This window comes from Neovison vison, chromosome 6, assembly GCF_020171115.1.
Source record: "Neovison vison isolate M4711 chromosome 6, ASM_NN_V1, whole genome shotgun sequence".
Classification (NCBI taxonomy): Eukaryota; Metazoa; Chordata; class Mammalia; order Carnivora; family Mustelidae; genus Neogale; species Neogale vison.
In genome coordinates this window covers 221,908,576-221,936,521 of record NC_058096.1, presented here as the reverse complement: position 1 = coordinate 221,936,521, position 27,946 = coordinate 221,908,576, and the positions used below count along the sequence as shown (strand labels likewise).

General features: G+C 60.2%; 1 protein-coding gene across 4 annotated transcripts in view; it reads right to left on the bottom strand.

Annotated features, from left to right (window-relative positions):
- PIP5K1C (phosphatidylinositol-4-phosphate 5-kinase type 1 gamma) overlaps window positions 1-24,768 on the bottom strand; it is a 49,251-nt gene extending 24,483 nt beyond the window's left edge. For all 4 annotated transcript variants that reach the window (XM_044254565.1, XM_044254566.1, XM_044254567.1 and 1 more), the window contains exons 1-4: window positions 24,618-24,768; window positions 2,561-2,592; window positions 1,163-1,255; window positions 46-176 (exon numbers count right to left, since the gene is read on the bottom strand). In XM_044254565.1, the coding sequence (XP_044110500.1) occupies window positions 46-176; window positions 1,163-1,255; window positions 2,561-2,592; window positions 24,618-24,711 (350 nt within the window). In that variant the 5' untranslated portion in view covers window positions 24,712-24,768. The remainder of the gene's footprint in view (window positions 1-45; window positions 177-1,162; window positions 1,256-2,560; window positions 2,593-24,617) is intronic.
- Between the last annotated feature and the right edge of the window lie 3,178 nt (window positions 24,769-27,946).

Genomic DNA, 27,946 nt, shown 5'->3' with positions numbered 1-27,946 from the left:
TCCGAGCACCCGACGGCCGCTCCCCAGCGCAGGGCCTGGGCCTACCTGGGGAAGAAGATGCTCTCCACGACGTAGAAGTCCTGCATGAGCACGTCGCGCTCTGGCTTGGAGCTCAGGTTGCCCACGGTGTAGCCGATGCCCAGCTGGATGGCTCCCTTCAGGGTGGACGAGGTGGTCTGCGGGAAAACCCCACTGCATCAAGACCCTCGGCCCCCAGGGTGACAGACCCCAGGGCAGGAGATCGGGGCCCCTGCCCAGTATGTGTCACGGACGCGCTGACCTCTGGGCTGTCCCTGAGCTCACACGACTACACAGCAAGGAGGTGGCCTGGTTGAGACTCCAATACCACCTCATGCAGCCCCGAGGCCCATTTCCCATCAAGGTTCCAGAAGGTTCCAACTTCTCAAAACTGTCCCAACTCAGCCGGGGTCTACCGTCAGGATTTTCTTGGGGGGGGGCACATACATGCACACGATGACAGCCAGACTTCATGTCTGCAACCCAGGGTCCTTCTACCCACCCTCCTGGTGATTAGCATTGTCGTGCTGGGCCAGCAACGCTGTTCTGTGCCTCAGTTTCCCCACCCACAGCTGGGTGTGGAGATGGCGGTACTGGCCATCTGGGGCTGCTGGCATTATGTGACCCAGGCGCCTGGGCTGAAACCTGCCCAGACTTGAGAAGGAGGGGATGGGAGCGACAGGTCATGGGGACGGGGTGTGAGTCTGGGCTCACGGAAATCTTCTGGAACTGACTGTGGTGACAGCTGGACACACTGAGAACACGCTAGAAACCAGCGAACTTCGTGCTGCCCTCATGACCTCTCGGCTGGCTGCTCCGTTAGGAATGCTCCCTGGGCCCCGCCTGGCCTGGCGTCCCACGGGCTTCCCATCAGCTCAGCCTCGCTTTCCGGGGGAAGGAAGAAGTGCATTTCCCCCTTCCCCCAACAAGCCGGCAGGCCCGGAGGGGCCGGAGGCTCAGACAGGGCTGCCGGCGATGCCTGTGATATCCGTGACAGGCAGCAAGGACCAGGGGCCTGACTGGAGGGGCCTGTCCCGAGAGCATCTGCCTCCAGCTGGACACGGGCACGGAGCATCCCTGACCCTGTGTGGGGGCCCCGGGATGGCTGGGAGTCCCCCCCAACCAGCAGAGGGCAGAAGGGAACCTTCTTGTAGGTGGTTTCGCCAGAGGCGTCCACGCCCCGATGACCCAGCTTCTTCCCGTGGCCGGGACCCGGCTGTCCAGTCATCAGTGGGGCCTGGAGAAGAGGAAGCAGGAAATCAGCAAAGGAGGTGCTGCAGGGCCAGTGTGCCCTGGAAATCCCAGCCAGACGGGCTGAGTCAGTGTCCTCACCAGGCATGTGGTGCGGAGGCTGCTGTGGGCGGGCTGTCACCAGCAGGGGCCACACCGCCCAACCCTGCACATCCAGAAGGGCCCACACCCAGACCAGCGACTTCCAGCTCCTCCAGAAAAGCAGGAAGATCGGCAACCCCAGCCCTTCTGCGTGCACGGGGGGCAGCAGCCTGGCTTCAGGGGCTCCCCGGCACTGCTGGCACTGGGCCGGGTCATTCCCGAAGGCCCCACCCCTCAGGGCAGCCTTCCCTGTCCCAACAAGCACAGATGTCCCCAGACATCACAGTATCCCCTAGGGCGGAGTCGCCCAGCCGAGACCCCTGGGGTGGACTGGCTGTGAACTGAGGGGAGAGGTCCCACTGGCCTGGGCCTCCTACGGGGACAGCCATGGCAGGAATGACGAGGTTCTGTGTGAGCGACTCCCCAGAGGAGAGGGTGACAGGGGCCCAGGCTCAAGGCCCGGGCTGGCCAGCAGAGAGAGCTGGTGCCCCTCCAGTCCAGAGGCTGGAGTGTCACAGCCGGTGACATGCCCGTGCACCTGCCGCCATCCACAGTGCCCATCTGCCCGTCCAGCCTCCAGCTGACAGTGCTCAGACCCACCTGACCCGCACAGCCCCGCTGCCCCACGCCAGGGTCTGGGCAACCCCACTAATGCCACCCCACCCCACCCCACCCCCACCCCCCGCCTTCGCCCCTCAGCTCTGCCGCCTGCGTTCTGCACACCGGCCACCAGGGGGTGGGCTCTCCTCAGCGATGGGAAGGCGCACGCCCTCACCGGCTCCCCACTGCCCTGTAGCTGCTCCCTCCAGGAAAGCCTTCCCCACAAGGACCCCACGTGCCAGGTGGCATCTAGGGGACATGGAGGCCTAGGGCTTGGCGGCCGGGCACAGGCACCGGGATGCCACACCGGGGCACATCCTGAGCGGCTCCGGGAACGCGGGACTCACAGACACGCTCCCACAGGCTCCTTTCAGCACCAGGGACAGTGCTGACCCCCCACCGGCGCTACCCCAGCGCGAGGGCAGCCCAGGGCACACACTTGTCCCGCTTCCTTCCCACCTATCCGCCCCTGGTCTGCTGTCCCTCTGTCCCTCGCTGTCCGGGCCAGGTCCCACCCGCTCCCCTCCCTGAAACAACTCAAGACACTGGCCAGACTCAGGGAGGGACTCAGGGAGGCACAGTGAGCTGCCCAGAGCCACAGCACACTCACCTCCGTCGCGGCCATCTTCTTCTGGGCCAAGCCTGCGGGAGAGAAGGGAGAGGCTTCAGCCCGGAGAAGGGGCGGCCTGCCCTGCCTTTGCTGCACACAGGTGCCCGCGGCCTCGTCCGTACAGAGGGACGCGTGGATGCAAGGTGGGAAGTGGGCACCGACCCCGAAGACATCAGGTCCCCAGTGGCAAGCGACTCGCTGAGTTGACACAGTGCTGTCTACACCCGCGGGTGGGCGCTCCCCACTCAGGCCGCGGGGATATCAGGTAACCCATGGGGTCGGCTCCTGTCCACACAGTCCCTGGGGAGAGCTGCTCGCCACAGGGAGAGGCTCACAGTGAGGGTGCAGGTACGTTTGTCTGTCCGGACCCTTCCCTCCCATCCCAGCTCCCTGTGAAGCCACCCACTGACCTCTCCGAGCCTTAGCGTCCTCGCTGGGCATGCAGGCTTCTGCTGAGGACTATCTGTTCAAGGAGTGCGGACAGCCGCTCCCCACGGATAACAGGCTTTGCGGGGGAGGGGGGCAAGTCAAGGCCCCGGAGGTGACCCTGGGCTCCCAGGGAGCCTGGTGTCCTCAGGAGAGGGAGGCAGAGAGTGGGGGTCCCAGAGACGGGCAGACCCTGTGCTGCTGGTGGGGAGCCTGTGGGGGGGGTGGGCCTGGAGGAGGCAGGAGCCGGGTGTCCCTGGGGCCCCGGCGGGGGACCAGCCCTGCCCGGCCGCAGTTTCAGCCTGTGGGACCATTTCAGGCTTGCGACCTCCAGTGTGTGCTAGTCAGCGTGTGTGGTTCCGACCCAGATGCGCTAACGTGTCACAGCTGGAACAGACGCTCCTAACCCTGGGGGTCTACCACGGGTGGGGCTGGCAGGAAGGCAGGGAAAACCAGGATAGGCACGCTCAAGGGCTCCCAGTCGGGGTGGGGGCCGGAGAAGGGCCTGCGCGGTGGAGTGAGAGCCAGGAGGATGACTTGGGAGGAGGGGTCAGGTCGCCAAGGGAGGACTTGGGCCTTTCCCCCAGGGAGGTGGGAGCCCTGGAGGGCTGTGGGCAGAAGAGGGGAGGACCTGACTCCACTGCTCGCGGGCGCCCTCTGCTGGCCGCTGCGGGGAAGATGGACTGGGCGGGGTTGGGGGGCGGAGGGTGAAGGCAGAAGCAGGGAACCAGGGTGGAGGGAAGGTTCTGGCGGTTCTGGTCCGGGTGGGAGAGAGAGGAGTGGGCAGATTCCCGCAGGTGGGAAGCCAGGGCGGACGGGCTCTGCTCACTGGAGGCAAAGTGAAGAAACCGGCGAGTCAAGAGCCCAAGGCTCGGGCCCAAGTGATGAACAGGGCGGGGCAGCCTCAGTGAGACACGCGTCGAGGCCGGAGCAGGTGTGGGGACGGTCAGGTGCCCGCGGCTGAGCTGTGTGAGACCAGCCGGACCCCCAAGTCCAGAGCTCAGGGTAGGGCCAGGCTGGACACAAGGCGGGGCGTCATCCCACCACTGGGGAGTGGACGAGGCCGGCCGGGAGCGGAGCGGGTGGGGAGGGACAAGGCCCCAGGACCCCACGTGGGCACTGGGGGAGGCACCCCGGGGCAGGTCTCAGCCCCGCAGAGGAGGGACCCGCTCCACTTCTAACACCAGGTCGGGCCAGACGCTGGGGACAGGGGAGTGACTGCTGATGGGAACGGGGTTTCCTTTGGGGGATGAGAATGTTCTAGAATCAGTGTGGTCAGCTGCACCGCATTGTGAATTCACTAAAAACTAAACTGTAAGCTTAAAAGTATGAATTATGGTTTATGAATGATACTTATGGAAAAAACGAACCCAAGAGGACCCTGAACCTGGGGTAAGCCTGGGGCAGGCAGGGTAGGGGACGGGTGTCCTCTTTCAGCCAGAACCACCACTGCCCTGGGCCTCCGCCAGATGCCGGCGATGGTCCAGAGGAACAGGCTGGGTGGGTGACTGGCCGATACCAGGGTCACGGTCGCAGGGACCACCAGGGGCCACCCTCGCCAGAGGTCAAAGCCGGAAGACCGAGGCTGGTCACTTGCCCAAGGCCCCAAGTGCCCACCCGCAGGCCAGTGTGGCTGTGGGACTTCCCAGCCTGGGTGCCCTGGACTCAGGAATGAACCTGGGCCCATCCTGAGCTTGGCCAAAGACAAGCAGGCAGTGGAAGGTGCTAGAAAGCTGACTTGTTATTTGTTGGTTTTACATCTGGGGTGTGGGGGGAGGGGGAGGAGGAAGAGAGATGGAATGAGGCCAGAGGTGGAGCACACAGAACATTCTGGACATGGCTTGGGGGCCCCTGCAGTCCCCTCCCCTTCCTGGCCAGCCTGGAGGCTCTGGGCCCTGGAGCTCAACCAACCGTGCCCACCTGTGACCTCTGCAGCCCCCAGCCCTTGACCCTGGGGCTCTCTGCCTGGGCGGTCCAGGACTCCCCCAAACCATTCACCCTGCCCCTGAGTTCTCCCAGCTTGTCAGGGCGGCCTGGCGGCTCCCCTGCACATCCAGGCCACGCCAACCCCAGCGTCTGTCAAGAAGTCCTGCCCGGGTCGGCCTCACCTGGGGATGCCTCAGGGTCACCTGCTTCATACCCAGGGTCCCCACGATGGCCACACTCCTCCTGCCCGATCCACACTATGGCAAGGGAGAGACGCGCCCTCCCACCTGGGATGTCCAGGACCCACACCAGCAGGGGCCTTGCGAGGCTACACGCCGGCCTAGGGTTGGGGTGGGGGTCCGTGTGCCCCACCACAGCCTGATGCCCGCAAGTACCCCCGCTGCTCCCTCCAACACCCCTGAGCCCTCGAGGGCTTTGAGCACCTTCAGAGGGTGGTGGCTGCTCTGGGCGGGCGGGCTGGGGAGGCCCCGCAGCCCAGCCGTGCTCCCACCAGCCAGGCCAGGCACGGCAGGCAACGTGAGCTCCTCCCAGCCCGAGACAAGACCCGTTCTCTTCCGAATGAGCCACCCCGTTTTGAGGAAATTAAGTTTTAAAAATAGCCTGGGGAGGGAGAGAAGGCCAGGCTGGGCCAAGACCTGCCCTGGGACATGGCTTCCCGGCTGCCGGGTGGAAGGCAGGGGGCGGCCAGGCCCAGAGAGTTCGGGGTGAGGGGGTGACCCCCTGCTTCCCCCACTCCCTAACCCCTGAGCTAGCCGCTACGGCCCACCGCTGTGTGACCTCAGGCAAGTCCCTCCACCTCTCTGAGCAGCTTTCCTCTGGTCTCTTCTGTGCCCCCGTGGGTGAGCAAGGGTAGGGCTCCTGAGCTGGGCCCCCTCTCCCTAGCCCACCATCCCTCGCCACCGTCAGATCACTGCCCTACCCTGCAGACCCTGTCCTGTCCTTCTGGGCAAAAATGACACCAACCCCAGGGCAGGGGGCCTCCTCCCTCAGGGCTTGGCCTGCCCGGAGCACGGACCTACTAATGTCATGACTGACTGACAGATGGATGGACAGACAGACACCCTTTCCTCTCCCCTGGTCTCCAGTCCAGCCCTTGCCCCCAGGCCATCCTCCCTGCACTGGCCACAAGAAGGCACCCGTGAGCACCCGAGTCAGGTCCCTCCCTCCCCTGCTCACAGCCCTCTAGGGCTCCCACCACCCTGGGGAAAAACCCCAAGTCCTCCCTGGGGTCCCCAAGCCTTGCGTGACCTGTCCCATCTCCTCCCCTGCCCTCCATACCTCCCTCTCCCCAACTCTGCTCCAGCCATACAGGCCTCCTCACTCTTCCTCTGACATGCCTGGGTCCTGCCCCAGGGCCTTTGCACAGTTTGCCCCCTCCCCCAAACACCACTCCCAAGATACTTGCTTCATCCAAGACCTGACTCAAATGTTACCCCCCTCCGAGCTGTCCCCCAACCACTTTGCCCAAAACGGCCCCTCTGAGGTCACTCTCCTCACCTTGGCTTTCTCTGTCTCCCAGACACAGAGCAGCACCCAGTACCTCTGTGTTATGTACCTCCCACCAAAGGGAGACCTGGTCTGCTCGGTCACCCCCGACAGACACCTTCAGAGCTCTCTGAGTGCAGCGTCTCTGCCAGACGCGGGCGGCAGGTGGGCAGGCATGAGGTCTGGCGGCTCTGTGCAGGGGCTGTGTCCCTCCTGCCCAGGAAGGCTGCCGGCTCTGCGTGACTCAGAGCCACCGAGAGAACCCAAGGACAAGGCAGGCAGGGCCAGCAGCCCCGAGAAGCCAGGAAGTGGTGCTGAGGCCCAGCCGCAAACTCGTCCCTGATCAGCTGGAACTATCGGGCTGCCTCGGGCCTCCCGTGGCACAGGCCTGCAAAGCAGGGCCCTGCAGGGAGGTGTGGGGAGGCTGGGAACCCCGGGGGGCAGTGCCAACCCTCAGTCCTGGGCAGCCTCGGCCCGCCAGGACGCTCACGAGTCACGCTTGCAAATCCTCCCTCCGAACAGGAAGAAAGGCTCCCGGGGTCGGGTGAGGACAGCTGGTTCTCTGCAGCCACGAGAGACTCTGTGCTCCACAAGGAACCGTGGGGCGCAGGGAAGGCCGGCGGCCTCCGATTCTGCCCTCTACGAGCCCTGAGCCCCCGCCGCCCAGAGACTGGGGACCCCACGTGGAGAGGCAGGCCGCCCCCAGCTGAGGGCTGGGACCAGGGTGCGGGAGCCTGCTGGGTCCCGGGGGGCCTGCTGACCACGGCTGCGTGACCGAGCCCGGGCGCGGCCGGCCCAGGGGCACGATCCCAAGCGGACTCGCAGCCGTGTTCTCCGGCACTGAGCTCTGCGCAGTCTGCGGTGCGGCCACGGCTGACGGACGCCGGCACCCACTGACGCGCCGAGAGCGTTTCTAGAAGGGATATGAGGATCTACTGCCAAGGGCTTCTTTGGGGACAGAAAAAAGAAATAGAACTTTAACTCCTCCGTCCAACTTCAATGCCTTACATTAAAAAAAGCATTAAATATATTCAAACGCTGGATTGTTCCATCTTACAAATAATGAGCCACCACCCCACCCCCCCCCGCCCACCGCGCTGCCCCGGGACAGACCCGAGCCCACAACGCTCAGGGTGGGAACCACACGCAGACAGTCACAGCGGGTGTGAGTCCACGCGTGACACGCCCAGACCAGGCTCCTCCACGGACGGAAAGGGGCTCACAGGGGCTGGGGGACAGGAATGGCTGATGGGGACGGGTTCCTCTTGGGTGACGGAATGTTCTGGAACTAGACAGTAGTGACGGCATGACATAGCTAATGCAGCAGCACCCACGGAATTGTGTCCTTTAAGAGGGTGAATTTATTTATTTTGGAGAAAAAGAGAACAAGAGTGCGCATGAGCTGGGGGAGGAGCAGAGGGAGAGAGACCCGCAAGGGGACCCCCGCTGAGTGTGGAGCCCCATGTGGGGCTTGATCCCACGTCCCTGAGATCTTGACCTGATCCAAATCAGGAGTCGGATGCTCAAGTGACTGAGCCACCCGGGCGCCCCAGGAGAGTGAGTTTTACAGTTCTGTGAACGGGTCTCAGAAACGAGTCCCTTCAGTTGCAAAACCACTGCCCAACGATGCGCGCCAACCAGAACGTTCTCCGGACCCCCGACCGGCAGGCAGCGCTGCAAGTGAGCGGACAAGCGGCCGAGGTCACGCCGTCCCCCGCACGGAGGCCAGAGGGGACCAGACGCCAGCGACGTCGCGATCTCACTCTGCGGCCGTCATCCGGGAGGCAGCGAAACAGGGATCCAAGACACTCCCCCGGTCGAAAGTGAAAAGCCTACGATCCCATCTCAGAATCCAGAAAGCCACTCAGCAAAGTGCAACCCGAGTTTCCCGAACGAAAACCATCAGAAACGAGAGAAACGGACAGAAACGGGCGGATGGGGGGGGGAGGGCTGCTTTACTTGGAAACACAGAAAGAAGCGAAAACCCACGGCAAACACACAACGTTCACCGCAAGGGGAGGGGTGCGCCCAGGAGCTGCCGCGGCCGTGGGGCTGCCGGCCAGCGCGGCAGGACAAGCAGAGGGACGGAACGGAGATCCGAAAGAAAGACGACCGTTTAGAAAGTCCAAGAGAACCGAAGGGCCAACCGTCGGCGCGAACCCCAGCAGAGCGGCCCGCCGGGGGGAGGCGGCCTTTGGGAGTTCCTGCCCTTTGCACCTACCCCTGCTCTTTAGGCGGCCTCTCCCTGGTTTCACGCGCCGGTGAATTTTCATCTGCCGAATGCCAATGGCCCTTCCCCACGAACACACGTCCCCCAGGGGCACCGGATCCCCAGAGCGGGGAGGGGGTGTGGGGGTCCGGGTGCGCGGAGGGAGGTAAGGGGCGGACGCAGCACGTCAACACAGCGCCATGCCAACGCTGGGGCTCCGGGTGGTTTGCAGTGCGCGCCCCCCGCCCCCACCTCCGGCCCATTCTTTCAGCTTCCCTGAAAGCTGGAAATTTTCCTCATGCAGTTTTTCCCCCAGGTTAAAGGTGAATGTTGACCTGCACGGCCAGGTGTTTTCAAACTTGAGTGGATTCTGCCGGAGGAATGTGGGTGAACGTGTGGGAAACAGCGGCCGACGCGGAACTCGGACGTGCGAGGCGCTGTCACGGGATCCCTGCGTCCACCCGCCTCAGGGCCTTTGTGCTGACCGTGCCCTGCCCGGAGGCGCTATCCTATCCCCCCATCTCCCTGCCGCTGGCTGCTGTCCTCCGTCACTCGAGTCTCAGCTTGAGTGCGGCCTCCTAGAGGGGCTGCCCCCTCCCGCCCTCTGCCATACCTGTCTTTTTTGTTCCTGACACGGGTCACTGTCGGAAGCTGACTGCTTTCTTGCCCTGCTCCTTACCAAGTGGAGCAGAGACCAGGACCGTCTTGCTGACGCTGCTTCCCCACATCCGGACCCAATCCTGGCACATGGTCTGAGCGCAGCAAGCACAGGTCGCGTGGAGCTGGGCGGGGGACAGTGGGATGGAGAGGTGGGCTTGGCTTTGGGAAGGACCCCGGAGGGATGACAGCCAGGACGAGGAGATCCCCGGCTCGAGAGGGGAGGACTGGGGAAGACGCGAAGCCCGAGGCCGGGTCAGGCGCACAGTGGGCCCTTCACCAAGACAGGGGCTGCAGAGGAGGGACACCCAGGGCAGGGCACCCACGCCGGATGGCGCATGGAGGTAGCAAGTGCAGAAAACCGGGTCCTGCGTGTGGGTCGTCCCCGATCTAAGTCTCTGTCGAGGACTGGACACACCGTGGGGAAACGCGGCTCCCCAGCTCCCCTGTGCCCAGCGCATGAGGGAAACCCATCCCGGCTCTGAGCCCGCAGCCCTAGGGGAACAGCCGCCGCGGCGCCGGGCAGCCACGTGGGGCTCGCGGCGGCAGGACTAGGCAACAGCCGAGAGCTTCGGAAGAGAGGGCAGCCGAGACCAGGCTGTGGGACTCGCAGGACTGTTCTCGTCCTGTCTTCTCTCCCACGGGTTTGCGTTTTTACCCTGAGCCCCCGGAACGATGAACGGTGTCAGGAAGGAATTAGAAAATTTCCCTAATAACCAGCTTCCCAAAGAATATTCTGTTCGTTCCCGTCCTCCCTCACTAGCTCACGTCCTGTCTCACTAGCTCATGGCAAACTGCGACCCCCTCCTGCTGGCCGGGCCCTGCCGTGGGGACAAAGCGCTACGGAGGGTCTGTCTGCTGCGTAGCAGATTCCAGCACCGGGAAAAGCACAGCATCCTGCAGAAGATCCCAGCAGGTTAAACAGATCGGCCAGTGTCTCCTGTGAAGGACCCGAGGGGACCCGCCAGAGGCAGGGACAGTGACCGGGGAGGGGGAGGGACATAAAGGTGGCTCTCACCCAGGGCAGTCCCGCCCCCTCTGGGGACGTCCATGGTTGTCACGCTAGGGGGGCTCCTGGCGTGGAGGGAGTAGGGCCCAGAATGCCACTCAGCCCCCAGTGTGCTCGGGACGTCCCCCCGTAATGACCCAGCCCTGTGTCCGCAGTGCTGGGACGGACTCCGGAGCCGCTGTGTGTGTGTTGGGGGGGAGATGGGGGCGGGGAGGACGCGGGGGTCGGTGCTCCCTAGCTAGTAAAACCTGTCAGGATACAAACGTACCCAAGCGTACTAGCCTGTCTACTTCGGCTTCTGTCTGCAGCCCCATGGCTGAGCGACAGTGGGTACACATTCCCAGGGCTGGGCTGCTGCCCCAAAAGCCGCACCCCAGCCTCTCACCCTCCCGGAAGGCAGCGCTCCCTGACCGACTGTCCAGCGGGGGAGACTGAGGCTCAGAGGGCTGGGCCCATTCAAGGCGGCAGAGCCTGCACCCGAGGCCTGCAGACCCTCTCCGCCGGCCAGCGCTGGCTCCCAGCTGGCTCAAGGCCACCTGAGCTGACCTGTCCTCATGAGGGACGAGAAACTTCCTTGCTAAGCCCTCGTGCGGCTCTCCCTGACCCTCAGGGACCAGCTGCGGCTCCCGACTGTGCTCCCAAGCACGCGGCCCGGGGAAAATTTGTAATTCCTTCCTGACACTGTTCACTGTCCCCTGCAGCCATCAGGTCACCGTGTGACGACCCCCCACCCCCCACCCTGTGTGCTGGGCCCAGCAGGTAGAGCTCTACACCACTCTCCCCTGCCCCAGGCACAGACACTCCGGGCTGTGCGCTCCCCGAGCAGGCGCCACCTTCAGCCAACCGGTGGCACGCAGCCGTCACTCTGCCCAGTGTCACCGACAGCTCCGGAGGACGGGCCACTTCCCCGCCCCCCCCCCCCCCCGTCTCCCTCAGTGACTCCCACACCGGCTCCCTTGCACAGAGCTGACCTCAGTTGCCTTCACAGAGTGAGAAACCCTGGAGGGCTACAAGGAGGAGGCTGCGGCGGAGGCCAAGCACCGCTGGGAGCCTGGGGGGGGGGGGACGGAGCTCTCACGTGCTCCCCGAGCTGGACGCCTGATGAGGGGCTGAGGGCCCAGCAAGGCCACGAGCTTCCCACCAGGCCTGTCCTGGGCAACGCCTCCCATCACTTTTCTCAGAGGGAGGCTGAGGCTCAGAGGAGGCGCGTTACGCTGTTTTCTGCTGGGACAGTGGCCCGGCCCTGCTGGAAGAACAAAGATGTGTGTGGAGAGGACTATTTTTTTAAGATTTTATTTATTCATTTGGGCCAAAGATTTACAGAGAGTAAGAGCGAGAGAGCATGAGCAGGGGGAGGGGCGGCTGGAGAGGGAGAGAGAGAAGCAGGCTCCCCGCCGAGCCGGATGCCGCAGGGAATTAATCCCAGGAGCTGAGAGCAGGACCTGAGCCCAAGGCAGACCCGTAACTGACTGAGCCACCCAGGCTCCGACTGTATTTGAGAGAGCGAGCGGGAGGGATATCCATTAAGATAACTCAGGCCGGCAAACTGTGCCCTGCAGACCAAACCCACCGTCTGGTTTATAAATAAAGTTTTATTGACACGCAGCCACGCCCACTCATGCGGGAATATCTACAGCGGCCTCCGCACAAGGACAGAACCGAACCCTCAGAAGCGAGACCATCTGGCCCTTTGCAGAAAGCTTGCGAGCCCTGACCTAAGACGCGTGGTGAGCTTCAAGTCTGGCTGCGCCTGGGGGCCTGAGGACCGTCCCCTGCACCTGTCCCTGCTGCTGTCCTCCCAGGCGGACGCCTGCCTGTCCCCTGTCAAGTCCCCAGGCAGGGCCCTCCAGGTCAGGAGCCTGAGGCCTGGGTCCCCACCCATCCCTGGAGCCAGCGGCACCCTGTGGAGGCATGGGGGCGGGGCTCCTCAAGGGGACACCAGGTGGCCAATGGGGACATGCCACCATAGACCTCCACCGGAGGCGGGGCCTGTGGACGAGCAGCTCTGAGCACCGAGGGCAGGAGCCCCGCCCCCAGCAGGTGCCCAACAGAAGAGCACGCGCTGTCTCAGGACCAACGTGTGAGGTTTCTTGGCCCAGTTTCCTTCCCAGATATATTTTTACTCCCCGGAAGCCAGGGCTGGGCTGCAACACTGCACTTGAATTCTAAAATGCCAGGAGCCAGCGAGGCAAGCCAGGGCTGCTCAGATAGAAGCCCCTCGGCCTGGGTCTTGTCACCTGTGCGGGTGTCTGCTGGGCGGGCTCTAGGGAGACGGTGGGGACCTGGGTGTTCTTCTGACCTGGCAATAACTTCCCAGCGTGGGCCAGTCTCCCCAGCATGGCGGGTCTAGGCTTCCAGAATCCTAAGGGGCCGGATTTTACACGGAGGCTGGGTGGGGCAGGGCCAGGATGTGGACACAAGCCAAGCTAGAACCAGGCCCCTGGTGCCCGCCAGGCTCCAGGATTACCACAGGAGCCCCCGCACCTCGAGGGTCCCCCTGCGTCAGGCGTGCACTGACGGCTCACCTCGAGCTCCGGCTCGTGCCTGCGGGGAGAGGCCGCGCCGGCCCCGCTCTGCAGCTCAGAGAGGGAGACTCTGAAGCCAAGCGAGCTGCCCGCAGTGGGGGGAGCAGCCTCCAGGACGGGCTCTGGTGGGCCCAGGCCCCTGGCATCCACGTGCTTCTGCAGCAGCCGTGGGCGTCACCAACAGGGTATGGCAGAAGCGAGAGCGTGTGAGTCCCAACATGGGTCAGACACTGCCGTGTCCCCTTGTTGTTGGACTGTGCACCAGGGGACAAGTGGCCACCTTGCTCTGAGGACAGGTAAGTAGCCTGGGAAACCGAGGCCACCTGCCACCTGCCACACGAGGGAGCAGCTCAGGAGCGGCTCCTCCAGCCCTGGTCGAGCCTTCAGATGAGGCAGGAGGTTCGTCTGCAACTGGATCGGAGACCCCACACCAGAGCCCCCCCGGGTCCAGACACACAGACGCCGTGATCGGAGACCCCACACCGGAGCCCCCGGTTCCAGACACACAGACGCCGTGAACGGAGACCCCACACCGGAGCCCCCCCGCTCAGCCACCCCCGGCTTCCAGACACACAGATGCTGTGAGATACTAAATGTGTCTAAAGCCACTGCATTTTGGGGTAATTTGTTTCAGAGCAATTACTACCTGATAAAGTTGGGGTTTCCCCATGGCTCCTGAGTACAGACAAGGAGAGTGGGTTGGGGGACGTGTACATGGAAGGCCCCCTTGCCCTCCCCTCCACCTTTCCTCCCCTTACTGCACTCCTGCCACATGGCTTCCTTACTGTTTCTCACATGCGCCAGACACGGCCCTGCCCCAGGGCCTTTGCACTCACTTCTCTGGTTGGGGTGCTCTTCCCCATCTCAGCATTCAGGTCCAGATCAAAAGTGTCCTCCTCAGACAGACCCTCCCCACACGCCTGGCTGAAGCAGGCTCCCTGAGCCAATCTCCATCCCCATGGTAACTCCTACCCCTGGTCAGCTCAAGTCTTCTCTTTATTCCTTCGGTCCTGCAGTGGCTGCTCTCTTAGAGGCCAGGCGCCTCCCGAGGCAGGAGTCACGACTTACTTCCCTGCTACAGCTCAGGGAAGCCTGTGCCCAGTACGGTACCCGGCCACCAGCACCTGCTCCCTTCTCCCCAGCGCTGACGCTGAGAGTCACGACAAGGTCTGGGCCCAGGGCATTAAGGGCTCGGCTCAGGAGGCAAATGCGGGAGCAGGAGCCTCTGGGCACAGCCTGCTTTGTGTCTCCGAGCCACCAAATGGGAAGCACCTGTCAGCTCCAGCAACCGGCCAGGAAGTAGCAGGGACGTGGACACAGTAACGAAGAGGTCAGCCCAGTCTGGTCCCCCTGTGGATCATCAAACCCTCCCTACAGCCACGTGAGGTTGGCACTATGGCTGCCTACATTTAAGTGGAAGCCGGGGCTCCAAGAGGTCAGCCAGGTCACTGGCCTGAGCTTATCCAGGAAACAGTGGGACTGGATGAACGTGATTCCAGGCAGTCAGGCTCCCGCCTGAGCCCCAAGCACATGGAGGGAAGGAGATGGGGAAAGACCCGCCATACTAGAGCCAGCAGAGCCTCCCAGGCAGAAGGAAGAGCCAGTGCAAAGGCCCTGGGGCAGGACCATGCCTGAAGAGTTGGGGAATCAGTACAGAGGCCCATGGGCTTGGAGCAGAGTAAGGAGAGACGAGGACAGGAATGGGACAGGCCGTGCTGCCATTGTCACCGCAAGGACCCACGTGCGGCTGGTTACGACGAGGGTCTGTCTCCAGCCCTTCCCAGACTGGGGGCTTCCTGGAGGCAAGCCTGGGATCCACCTTGGCCGGTGCTCCGACTGGAGGCCAGGCTGGGGCTGGAGTCCGATCTGGTTCCTGAATGAGTATCCGTGACACCCGCATGGCTCAGGAGCCCGGGACAGGGCAGGGGTCCTCGCCCACCAGCGCAGCCTCTTCCTGCGCTCCTTCCGGGCTCCACTGGCGACGGGCTCCCCTCCAGGCCGGGCAGACGGTAAGTGCGTGATAGCGAGCTGACGGGCAAGCAGAACGAGCGACCAGCCCGGGCACGGCGGAGTATTATACGGGATTTAAAGGAACACGGTGGTGTGAGCCAAGCCGACGGGGACTGAGAGCCAAGCCAAGCCGAAACCGAGTCAGACACAGAACCAACGGAGCCCCCTGGGCGCCCCTCACGTTTCCCTGTTTTAAAACCGACCGCGAAGCCGCGGTCACCGAGATGGTGGGGTCCTGCCGTAAAGCCAGACAGAGACGTCAGGAACTGGTCCCGAATACGTCTGTGAGAACCCCCAAGTCGGCGTGCAGGCCACAGTCGGCGGATTTCCGCGGGGATGCCGAGGCCACCCCCGGGGCAAGGACGGCCGGAGCCGGCGGCGCGGGCACAGCGGGAGTCCCCCGCCCGGGGGACGAAGCCGGACCCCACATGCAGAAGCGGCTCAGAACCCAGCGGAATCTAACCGGGGCAACCGACGCAGCCCTGAAGCTCTCGGAGAGAAAAGGGCGAAGTCTCTGCGGCGAGGGGCCGGGCCGTGGTTTCGTGCACGTGACAAGTGAAGCACGAGCCGCCAAGGGAAAATAGCCAGAGACTTCCTCAAAATCCCAATCGTTCGGACTTCGGGGCGCCCGGCCCGCTCAGCGGGTGGAGCTGTGACTCTTGATCTCAGGGTCATGAATTCAAGTCCGCGTTGGGCATGGCGCCTGCTTTAAAAACAATTAAATAGGGGCGCCTGGGTGGCTCAGTGGGGTAAGGCCTCTGCCTTCAGCTCAGGTCATGATCCCAGGGATCTGCGATCGAGCCCCGCATCGGGATCTCTGCTCGGCGGGGAGCCCGCTTCCCCCTCTCCCTGCCTTTCTGCCTCCTTGTGATCTCATTCTCTGCCAAATAACTAAATAAAATCTTAAAAATATATATTTTTAAAAAAAGATACCAACTTACTAAATGGTACCCTATTAAAAAATAGTAATAATAAAAAATAAAAATAACTAAACAAAATATATTTTTAAAAAATGTTTGCACTTCAAAGGACACCACCAAGGAAATGAAGAGATGACCTACAGCATGGTACAGAATATTCGCAAATCAGAGATCTGGGAAGGGAAAAGTATCTAGAATACATAAAGAACACTTACAATTCAATGAAAAGAAAAATGGCCCAAATGAAAAATGACCAAAGGGTCTGAACAGACACGTCTCCACAGAAGATGTACGACAGCCAGCAAGCCCACAAGGAGCTCCACATCACTGATCACCAGGGAAACACAGATCAAAACCAGAGTGAGAGCACTTGACGCCCTCCAGGACAGCTAGAGTCAAACACAGAGGAGCACGCAGTGTCCAGGACGGAGGGGTCAGAGCCCTCACGCACAGCTGGTGGGAATGGAAAGCGGGGCGGCCGCTGCAGAAAAGTCTGGCGGTTCTTGAAACAGTTAAACTTAGAGTTTCCACACGACCCAGCACGTCCACGACAACATCCGTCCACACAAAAACCTGCCCATGCGCATTCGTGGCCACACTATCCGCAACAGACAAAATGTGGAAACGACCCAGCGTCCACAGCAGATGAATGGAGACACAAAACACGTGCCATCCGTGTCACCGAACACCACTAGGCCAGAAGGGGACCGAGGCACCCACACACACTACCACATGGATGGTCCCTGAGCACACGTCAGCCAGTGGGGGAAGGGCAGGGTGAGGGCCTTCTAAGGGGGAGAGAGCACAGGCAGAGGTCCTGTGGGAACAGGATGGGATGGTTTTAAGGAACAGCACAGAAAGGATTTGGTGTGGCTGGAGGGGACATAGGGGTGCCGAGGCTGGAGGCAGGGGGCAGTCTGGGGGGGAGAGCCCTGACCAGCAGCCCCCCCCCTTCTTCCCCCATACTGAGATCTGTCCTGATCCCCCACCCCAGTCTCACTACAGAAAGCAAGTGCATTTCCAGAGGGGTAAACAGGAAGCCTTGCAAAGGATTGGGGGAGGGGTGGCCATTAATCCAGAACTCGGCACTTAGGCCAGCAGACAGTTTTCCAAAGCCACAGCATTCAAGAAAAAGGGAATGAAGATTCCAGAACTCTGACCACCCTTGCCACAAACACGGTTACGCACACGTCTGGGCCAGGCGCAGGCCTCCCACCGAAGTCCGGGGCCTGAAGCTTGAGGGCATCAGGTAGCTTCCCGAAGGGGCAGGCGGAGGGCCGAGGCTCGCTCCGAGGACTCAGGCGGAAGGGCTCAGGGGGCGGCCGGGGCAGGCAGCTGGGAGGGGGTCTCGTCTAATCGGGCCCTGGGAGACCAGCGGCCTGCGTGCTGGAGGGTGACCCTGCACTGACCCCTAGCAAGGGAACAGGACGATTTTGGATTAACTGATAAAACGTGAATCCTGCCCGTGGACCGTGGACTGGATCGGGGCTAAACTTCTTAAACGAGACCCTCACATTCAGCGAAGAGGACACCCTTGCTGTCGGGGTACAGAGCTGCTCCTTCTCCACAGATCCTGCACCCGCACAGTCACCCACTGGCCACGAGCCACCGCAAATCGATACTCATGAGCCTTGCACGGTCCCCCGTAGAGCCACGCAGGGGAGTGAAGATTCTGTCACCCACACCTGGGTGTCTGGCCGACGTCGCTCTGCCTTCCGGTTTCATCCCCTGCACCACACACGAGGGCCCTCTCCGCGGCCTACTAAGGGGCGTGTTTTAAATTTTTGTGCTTTTGGGGTGCCCGGGTGGCTCAGTGGGTTAAGCATCTGGCTTCGGCTCAGGTCATGATCTGGGGGTCCTGGGATCGAGCCCCGCATTGGGCTCTCTGCTCAGCGGGGAACCTGCCCCCCCCACCCGCCTACTTGTGATCTCTCTGTCCAGCAAAAAAAGAAATTAAAAAAAAAAAAATAAAACAAAAAACTCATAAATAAATAAATAAATAGCTTTTTGTGCTTTCTGCTGGTGGATTTTTGCTGTTTAACACCCAGCGCTGCAGTGGTCGCCCAGAAGACCGCGCGTGATGTGCCTTAGACAAGCTTCCGCCGGCCACGAGCTCAGTGCCAGTGGATCAACAACGCGTAGTTTACTAAACAGAAACACACACACACACACACAATGTCATAACCAGGGGTTCACGGGGACCTAACCCTGCATTCCCGCAGGAGCCCTGCTTCAGCATTCGCGAACTCCGTGTTTGCGGCCACGTCCCAGGACAGAAGTGCCAGAAGGACGGAAACTGGCTACACGGATGTGCGAGGACAGGGGGGCCTCACGTCCGCAGCTGGCGACCCCCGGCGCCTCCCTCACTCACACGCGCACACGCACACGCGCACCCAGGATAACACGCCCTCAGTAAAGAGATAACATGACGCCGTGAAGCGTCACAGCTGGTGAGTCGAAGGGCCTCGCGCAGCCGTACGACTGCATCTTTTCCTACGGCCTTGACATTTTTGAAAATGAGATGTTAAAAAAGAAAAGGTAGGTATGAACCCAAAAAACCGCCTGGAATGACGGTTCTCTGCTCCTAGAGACAGAGGGGGCGAGAGAGAACCTTCCCTTCTTCCTGACCGCAGGTCTGACTGTTGCTTTCTCAAAGGAAACATGTTATTACTTGTAGTTACAGACTCGCCTGCTGCAAGAACCAGGCAGCTGAGTGGGACAGAACAGAAAGTCCAGAAATAGACCAGGCATGTGCAGCAAGCTGGTATGTGATCGGGGGCTTCTCAAATCAGGGAGGAAAGCAGATTACCCAGAAAGCGGAGTTGGGACAACCCTGAGCCACCTGGAAAGACATGGAACAGTCAACTCTCTTAACACCTTGTGTGAGGACAAATTCCAAATATAGCAAGACTTTAAAGGCCTTTTTTTTTTTTTTTTTTTTAAGCAAAACTACAAAAGTACTAGAAAAATTATAACCTCGGAACAGGGAACCCTTCTCCAGCCGTGACACCACACTGAGACACCATAGAAGGAGAGACTGATAAATTCGACCACATGAATACATCTATCCCCGTTGCTAGAGAAGATGGGAAAAGACTGCTCACGCTGTGTCATAAGTGAAAAACAAAAACAAAACCCTTTTATCATATGTAAAGAGCTTCCACAAATCAATAAGAAAAAGACTGAAGAGCCCGGTTGAATACGGGAAAGATACAACTACCCAGTTCCCAGAAAAGAGGGGGAACTCTGGGATGTGAATTATCCAGCAATGAGAAGGGGACCAGCCCAAGCCCACCTCGGGGTGTCCTTCGCACACGAATGTCCTAAGCACACCCCACTTCTTAAACCTACAGCGGCAACCCCAGGCAACCAGAATAAAGGCCAAGAAACAAGTGTGTGGTGCTTGCACGAGACAGAAACAACTGTGACCAATGTCAGGAGTTCCTTTTTCCAACCCAAGCCAGCAACTAGGTCCCCCAAATGCCGTCACACTGCCTTAAGCATGTGGGTCCCCTCAGGCTGAACTCCACGCCGTCCAGGGTGGCCTGGGGGAGGAGCGGGGGCAGGGCCCTGTGGCTAATCCCCCACGGCAGTAATCCCCACACGTGGGCGGCCTGCTGCTTCTGGCCCCACAGCCCAGCTGATGGCAGCTGGCGATCCCCAGCAGGGTCTCAACCGGCCCCGTCACAAGGGGTGTCTTGTGGCTCAGTCACGGCCGCCGGTGGTGTGAGCAGGAAGGCTTGGGAGCCCGAGACCCCCTGGGGTCTGGGCCTCCCCCGCTATGAACGTGGCCATCACGCAGCTCTCATCTAGTGAGCGTGGGCCTCCCCTGCTCCTGTCCCCGGAATCCTTGCGACCCTGCCATCCTCACCGTGAGATGGGGTGAGATGGGGAGCAGCAAGTTCATCTGCTCAGGGGCACAGCATCCAAGGCGATGGCAGGGTCAGCCCTGGGTCAAGACCAAGGTCAAGACCCTGCCTGCCCCTCCCACATCAGCATGAGCCCACTGGAACACGCTCCTTCCCGGCCCTCCCCATCGCCACCCCCCCAGCTCCAGGGCACAGGCCAATCCCTGCTGGGTTCATCAGCTCCCCCAACCCCCTCAACCCACCCCCCACAGCCTCCATCCAGGCCCCCAGCCCGGCTCAGCACAGCTCACCTGCCTGCCCCAGGACCCTTCTTCCGCATCCACTGGCCAGAGTGCTGGGCCACGCCAGCCACCTGCCACAGCCTCCCATGACTGGCCCTGTTTCAGGGCCCCCAAAACACAGACTTTGTTTCCATGGATCAAATGAGTCAAACTCGTTCCTACCTCAGGGCCTTTGTACAGGCAAATCCTCTACCAGAACACTGGACCCGTGGCTGCTTTCCTCCCGAGGTCACTTCCCCCTGGCAACACCACGACACTGATTTCTTGCCCCACTACGTGACCGCCACTGACCAGCACACTCTCATCCAGGCGAAGGCAAACATTTCCCATAAAGCATGAGACCGTGAGTATTTCTGACTCTGCCAGCCGTAAGGTCCACAAGCAAAAGTGCTCACCGACAAGTTTGTGAGTCTGCGGGTGTGGCTGTGTGCAAATAAAAAAAAATTTTTTAAATTTTATTTATTTATGTGACAGACAGAGATCCCAAGTAGGCAGAGAGGCAGGCAGAGAGAGAGGAGGAGAAGCAGGCTGGCTCTCCGCTGAGCAGAGAGCCCAACGCAGGGCTCGATCCCAGGACCCTGAGATCATGACCGGAGCTGAAGGTAGAGGTTTAACCCACTAAGCCACCAGGCGCCCCGTGAATAAAATTTTAGTGATGAAAAAACTGGGGCTAGATGGGCCTTGGCCCCAGCGGCCAGGCTGCTGACCCCGACCCTGTCTGTCTACTTGTTCTCCATGACAGCCGCGAGGGAGCCGCCCGGCTCACTGCACCTAGACCCCCGCTGGCCCCCAGCAGGTGCCCGATCAGTGCTGAATGAGCACTGTCTGAGGACAAAGGAAGAGGCACCCACACGTCCTCGTGCAAACAGCGTCCGACAGCAGACCCTCGGCGGTGCCAGGATCTGTGCGGAAGCAGCGGCCCACGTGTGGCCTCCTGGAGCTCCCCCATCTGTCCGAGGAGGGACGCTCCCCGTGCCCACACGGAGCCGGCTACCTGCCGGGGGCACTTCGGAGCTTCCAGGTCTGTCTACGCTCATCACACCCATCTCACAGGTGGAGACACTGAAGCGGCATGTCCCCGGCTAGCAAAGGGCAAACCTGGGATGAGAAATGGGTGGTTGAGCTCCAAGGCCTCTCCGCAGAAGGGACTGAACCATCAGAGGTCCAAAGAGTCCCTCCACCAAGCAGTATCCAGGACAGAATTCCAGCTGGGAGATTCCAGCCTCCAAGGGGAGACCACTGGCCCACAACTACAGAAGAGGCCTCCGCCGACAGGCCTCACCCCAGCCCGGCGCGCCAGACCTTCGCACGGGGTGCGCCGTCTTCCTTTCTCTCTTTTGGTTCTCCCGCCAGTGTTGAGGGAGACGTCACTAGGAAGGAAATAGTTGGGCAGAAACTGGACAAAGAGCGAAGGAAGCAAACAACATAGATATGAAGGATGAGGGCACATATGCAAAGGCCCTGGGGCAGGACCAGGCCTGGTGTGTTGGAGGAACAGCCAAGGGGCCCATGTGGCTGGAGCAGAGTGGGTGAGGGGGAGAGAGGGAGGTCATGCAGGGCCTCATGGGCCTCGTGGAGGACTTAGGTTTTTACCCCAGGAAGGTGGGTGTCCTGGAGGGCTACTGGCAGAGGAGAGTGGGACCTAAGTCAGTTTTCTGGAATGAGCTGCTGGGAGCATGGAAGAGATGGGATACCAGGCCAGCCATGGATGACGGGACTAGACCAGGTGGGGCAGAGAAGAAGGAAGAAGTAGGCAGACTCTGGGTCCACTATGAAGACAAAACCGGCATAATCTGCCACCAGATTAGATGTGGGAGGGGGCGGGGGGGGCTGCTGGGAGGGAAGCCAACTGTTCTGTGGTATCAGGGAAGCAGGAAGAACGGGAGGGAAATGGCTCAGAAAACCACACCTCAGCTCAGGCCAAAACCCCTGGGGCAGAGCACAGGTCCCAATAGCCGACCCTGTGAATGCATCCAAGCCCCCAAAAACCGGCAGAGGACCCCATCCAGCCCTCTCTGGACCAGACCATTTACATAATCAGATTCTAAACACATAGTGTTTATCATTTCATCTCCATCAGACTGGCCGAAACCAAGGAGGCTGGTAACATTCAGAGTTGGCAACACTGGGGCAAGGGTCTCTCTCGGCCCCTGCCAGACCTCTCTGGAAAGCCGGTGGGCATCAGAGAACAATTTTCAAGCTGCTCGCCACAGCCCAGCCACTCCAAAGCAGAGACTTCAACTGCCAGGAGTCCAAGCGCCACAGTTAGGGGCCAAGTTCAAGGATGTTTACAGGAAAAGGTGGACTCCAGAAGCAGTCAGAATGGTCCTCAGCAGGAGGCTGGCTGAACCAGTAACGGGCTGTCCCAAAGGTTCCCCAAGCACTCTCACATGCTGCCTCACACTAGCTCAGGCGAGGCCTCACCGCCAGCCCCAAGCAGGCACACACATCACTCCATTTCACAGACGGGGCTACTGAGGCTCCGAAAAGTCAAGGCATTTGCCCTTCAAGGTCACGCAGCAACTGAGTGGAAGCCAGGTGGTTTGACTGGGCTTCTCCCCCTCTTAAAAATGGCCCCATATTCTCTCCCTCTGAAGAAAGTAACTGATACCAACAGCCAGGGTGGGAAATTCAGATTCCTGCGGATAAAAAGCCAGCCAAGTTATGGGATAGCATAGAGTGAGGTCAACGGTTGTCACCTAGGGTGGCCATGTCTCCAGGGGACACTAGAGAGGTCTGGAGACATTTACGGTCATCACAACTCAGGGGAGGTGCTGCTGGCACTGAATGGGCGGGGCCAGGGATGCCGCTCAGTCCCCTCCGGGGCCCAGGACACTGCCTCCACACAAAGAATTTTCCAGCCCAAAACACTAATAATGCCAACGCGGAGAACCCCTAGCGGGGCATGGAACCATCTTGGCGAAGGAGAAGCAGACGTGTTTATGGATTTCTACATTTCTATGGGCAGGAGGAAAAGCCTGGACGGTTATCACCCACACTTGGGATTTACATCCGAGAAATGAGTTTGGAAAGGGAGCAGCTCTTAACTTTAAACTGAGTGAAATAAATGATTCGCTGGGGGAGTCAGATTTCTGTGGATCTTGGTGACAGACCACCGGGGCTGGACCCTTAACTTCTGGGTCGCGCACACCCAGTGCTTAGCACCAGCAACCCCACGTGCCTGGGACCTTATCTGCCCCCATCTGAGCCCTTAACAAAACAAATGTTTGCTCTGTGGCTTCCTCGTCGTCACTGAGTCTTGGGCTGTTTTGTCTCTAATCAGCCCTGGTCGGAGGGCTGATGGTGGAGGTCAGGGGTCTGCTGAAACAGAGTGTGTGTCTGGGTCCCCGAACCATGTCTAAGGCTAGCGAGGCCGGGGCACAAGGGCCCGGCCAAGAACAAGGGCGAGGCAACCGGATGGCCGAAGGAAGCGGGTCATCGACGGAGCACTTCCAGATGGCAGCAGGGACAGAAGTGGCTTCCAGAGCCCAGGGGGGAAGCTCGCTAGCCCTGGCGCTCTCTCTCCAGATACTTCGCCCAACCCCCCCCCACCCCCAGCCGCACAGCATAGCCCGCCTGCCAAGGAAGCTTCAGGAGGCCTGGGGGAGAAGGAGGACATCTGTGGGTGTCTGCAGGGCCTCCGCTAGCGAGGGCTGCCTGAGGAGAGCAGCCGATCCTGCAGATCCGGAAACTTCTGTCTGGAAGCTGGAGAATGTGACCCAGAAGGAAGCTCAGAGGAGAAGGGGCCATTCCTCCGGGCAGCAGCCCGGCTCTGCCCAGGGTATAGCGGGCCGCCAAGAGCCCACGGGGTTGGGCCAGGCCACCTGGCCCCACACACCTGCTGTTCTGGAGGGTGAGGGAGGATTAGGGCCCCCACATGCCAACAGTCGCCCTCCAGTGTCCAGGGAGAAGGCTGGGGGGAGCGCCTCTTTCTCCCCCACCTGCCTGCAGAGAGAGCCCTGACTCTGAAGGCACCCCCAGATGTCATTGTCCTCAGTCCCCTCCTGTCATAAGAAGGTAAACTGAGGCCCAGAAAGGCAATGAATGGCCAGTGCGCTAGGAGCCGGGTCCAGTGACTCCCACGGAGACAGGTGAGACAGTCAGGAGGCTGGCCCAGATGGCCTCAGAGACCCCCCCAACCCTGGCAGCTTCTGCCCTTCACCACCCAGAAGACGTGCCCCCAGGGGTGATCCCAAGAGCTAACCCCAGCAAGCGGGCGGCCCCAGCAGACTGTCTAGGAAGGGGGAGGCACACCTGGGGCGGTATCACCTCCCCTGCCATGCCCACCTCGGAAGCATGGCCCCTCCCCAGAACGGGGGTGCTACACCGTCCCACACACGGAGAGCAGACCCCGCTGACAAGACCCGGTGCAACGCCGTTCCCAGGCGCCCCGGGCCGGAGGCAGTGCGCCCACCCACCGCGTGGCCTCACCCCCCACCCCACGCGCCTCCGAAGGGGGGGGCTGCTCGCCGCTCGGCCTCCCAGCTCCGGCCCCGCACGTGCCCCCGGTACCCCCGGGAAGGGCGGCGCCCCCGCGAGCCCCCCGCGCGGGGAGTCCCATCCCCCCCCCGCGGGCGCCCCCGAGTGGAACGTTCCGGCCTCCCCGCGGCGGGTCCCGGCGCCCCTCCGGCGCTCGGGCGGCTCCACTGGGCCGCGGCGGGGGAAGGCCGGGCGGGCCCACTCGGGGCGCGGGGAGGGAGGGAGGTCCGGCACCGTTACCTGCCGCCGCCCCGCTCTCCGCGGCCCAGGCCGCCTCCGAGGTCACGGCCCCCGCCTCGGCGCTCTCCGCCTCGTCCGGCACCTCCAGCTCCATGGCCGCGCGCGCGGACCGGCCGGACGGCGGGCGGCCGGAGGCTGCACCCGAGCTGCGGCCGCCGCCGCCGAACAACAACCGCCGCCGGCTGGAGGGCGGAGGGAGGGGGCCGGGCCCGGGGAACGGGGGGCGGGCCCGGGGGCGGGGCCAGCGTGCGCCAGCGTGCAGCGAGCGCGCGCAGCCGGCCGGGACTGGGGCGGTGGTGGGAGGGGTTGCCGAGCGGGGGGCCTGCGTGCATCCCCGCGTCTCGAGCGCCCCCACGCGCCCGGGGGGTGGAAGGACAGCGCCGCGCGCGTCGTCTGATCCTGTGGCTGGAACTGTCACACGTCATAAACCCAAGCACCGTCTACAGTTAACCAACTACTTACCATCAGAGCGCCCGTGACACCTACGTATGGTGCGTGCTTGGGCATGAGTGGTCCTTATAATGACGTAATAAGTGATGTAATAAGCCAAAATAGATTTGATTTGTGCTAGCAAGCAAGCACGGTATATAAAGTACGTGAGGTTAAGGTCCAGGCATATTAATACCATTACTGGACAAAAGTGTGATATTACCAGCGTAGAGATAATGTTGACAGAGAACGTGCAAGCGTCATGTATAATACATAACACAATGTGTAACATACGGGCAAGCTACAAGTAACAATGTAATTAAATGTCAGACTGGAAGTGAAAGCTTCCGTGAGCAGTCTCTCCAGAAGTCAGGGGTCTATTCCTTGTTTGCCCTTTTTTTTTTTAACTAATAATACTTTTCCAGTATCTAATATAGAACATAACACCGAGAAGGAAATAAATATTTGATAGAATTGATCAACCAGATGGGGACTATCATCACGCCCGTTTTACACACAAAGAAAACAGGATCTTGGAACGTGGAGGTCACTTGCTGGAAATCACAAAGAATCATGCTGCCTGTCAGTGTATTTATGAACTGGATTAAGAATAATTGTGTTCACATCATCGTTAAAGTTTAATGGTGAATTTATTGATGATATGGCTTGGTGGTTACTAATTCTAAGGTCATGATTCAGGGGGTAATAAATGTAGTTATTATTAGTTTTGTTCATGACTAACGATTTCAGCTGGGGGGGGGTAAGTGAAGGGATTTGGGTCTCCATATGGTAAGGGACAGATCTAGAATGTTTTCACCCAAGCCTGTCTGACTCTGGAAACTTGGTCCCTCACCATTGTCTGGGGTGCTGGCAAGGTAGGTAGGAGACTGGGCTCTGGGGTGCTTGGCAGTGGGACGATGGGGAATCAGGAAGAGGGAGCAGGTCACAATCATACCCAGAGGTTAGAAAGATGTTTCTGAAATGTTTTCCCATCAAAATAAGGAGACAAATGAAGAAAGGGAAGGGATAATGGGGTGGAGGTTGGGGGAGCCTGGCAGTAGGTATTATGGAGGGCACGTGTTGCATGGAGCCCTGGGTGTGGTGCATAAACAATGAATTCTGGTACACTGAAAAGAAATTTAAAAAATAAATTTAAGGGGCTCCTGGGTGGCTCAGTGGGCTAAAGTCTCTGCCTTCGACTCAGGTTCATGCATGATCCCAGGGTCCTGGGATTGAGCCCCACATCAGGCCCTCTGCTCAGCAGTGACTTGCTTCCTCCTCTCTCTCTCTCTGCCTGCCTCCCTGCCTACTTGTGATCTGTCAAATAAATAAATAAATAAAATCTTTTTTAAATGAATAAATAAATAAATAAATTTTAATAAAAGGGAAGGGATGGAGAACAGGACTCGGGGTGTGGCAAAAGGGACCCCCAGCTTAGCTGTACCCGGTTAGAAGGGAGCCAGCACAGAGTGAGTCCAAAGACTTAAGGGATTCAAAGGATGCAAGAGAAACAAAATGTGGTCCATCCACACACTGGAATGTTATTCAGACTCAGGAAGGAAGGGACCCTGACACCTGCCACGATGTCGGGGGGCCCTGAGGACACTGGGCTCAGGAAAAGGAGCCAGACCCAGCAGGATACCTCCCGCAGGACCCCACTCCCTGGAGGGCCCCAGAGGAGTCCGGTCCACACAAAGAGGAGAGAGTGGGAGCCGGGGCTGGAGCAGGGGGTGGGGGTTCGTGCTTTGTGGGGACAGAGTCTCCATGTGGGGAGATGGAAAGTTCTGGAGACGGAAGGTGGGGGTGGCTGCAGGACAGTGTGAGTGTGCTTCGTGCCGCTGAGCTGTGCACTTAGAGATGGTGAGAGTGGTAAATTTTATGTCGTGTGCATTTTTACCATCATTTGCCAACAATAACAAAAAGCCTCCAGGAAGAGCCCTTTGGACATATGCCACGATGGATCTCCTGAATCATCTTGAATCTGTTTTGTTTCTTTTTTAAGATTTTATTTTTGTTTTTAAGTCATCGCTACACTCAACACGGGCCTCGAACTCACAACCCCGAGATCAAGAGTCGCATGCTCCCCTGACTGAGCCAACTTGGCACCCCTCCTTTAAAATCGATTTTTTGAATGGTTAGAGGGTTGGGTCTCAAAGCGTGGTCCTTGGATTGGCCACAGCAACTTTACCCAGGAGCAGTTTAGAAATGCAGATTCTCAGGCAGCCCCAGACTTTGTGTATGAGACACTCCATAGGTGGGACCTATAATTCTGGGTTTCAAGCAACACCCCCCCCCTACTCTAGGCAGTTGAGATGCCTGAATTTGACAACCACTGACTCCAACTGGAGAAGGGCTGGGTGGCTGGGCCAATGATAAGGTCATGAAAAGGAACCAAATTTAAAAAAAAAACAAAAACCAACTTTCAGGTTGATTCTGAATGTCTCCTGGAAGGAAGTCAACACTAAAACTGAAAAAAAAAAAAAAAAAAAGTGGCCAAACTGGTCTTATTTAGACATGCGGAAGTGAATGTCAAAATCATCAGTTAAAAGACACTAAGGAGGGGGTTGCCTCTGGGAGGGGAGAAATAGTGGGGTGACTAGGGCACTGCTGATTTTAGCAAGCCTGCATGAGAACTTGACCCTTCTGAGTGCGTGCATCATTGGGAAAAACAACCCCAAACTGGCTTTGTGGGAGGCCAGAAAGTTCGGGCAGGGAAAGGAGAGGAAGGGCAGGGATCCCGGTGGGGCCGCAGGCGGGGGGGGGGGGTCGCAGCTTCTGATTCTCCTACTTCATTCTTTCACGGGATCCTGCTCCTGGATTCCCATTTTGCAGGCTGGGAAACTGAGGCTGCCTGGCTGGGGCCGGTTACCAGGTTTCTGGCGCCCCCTAGCGGCTGTTAC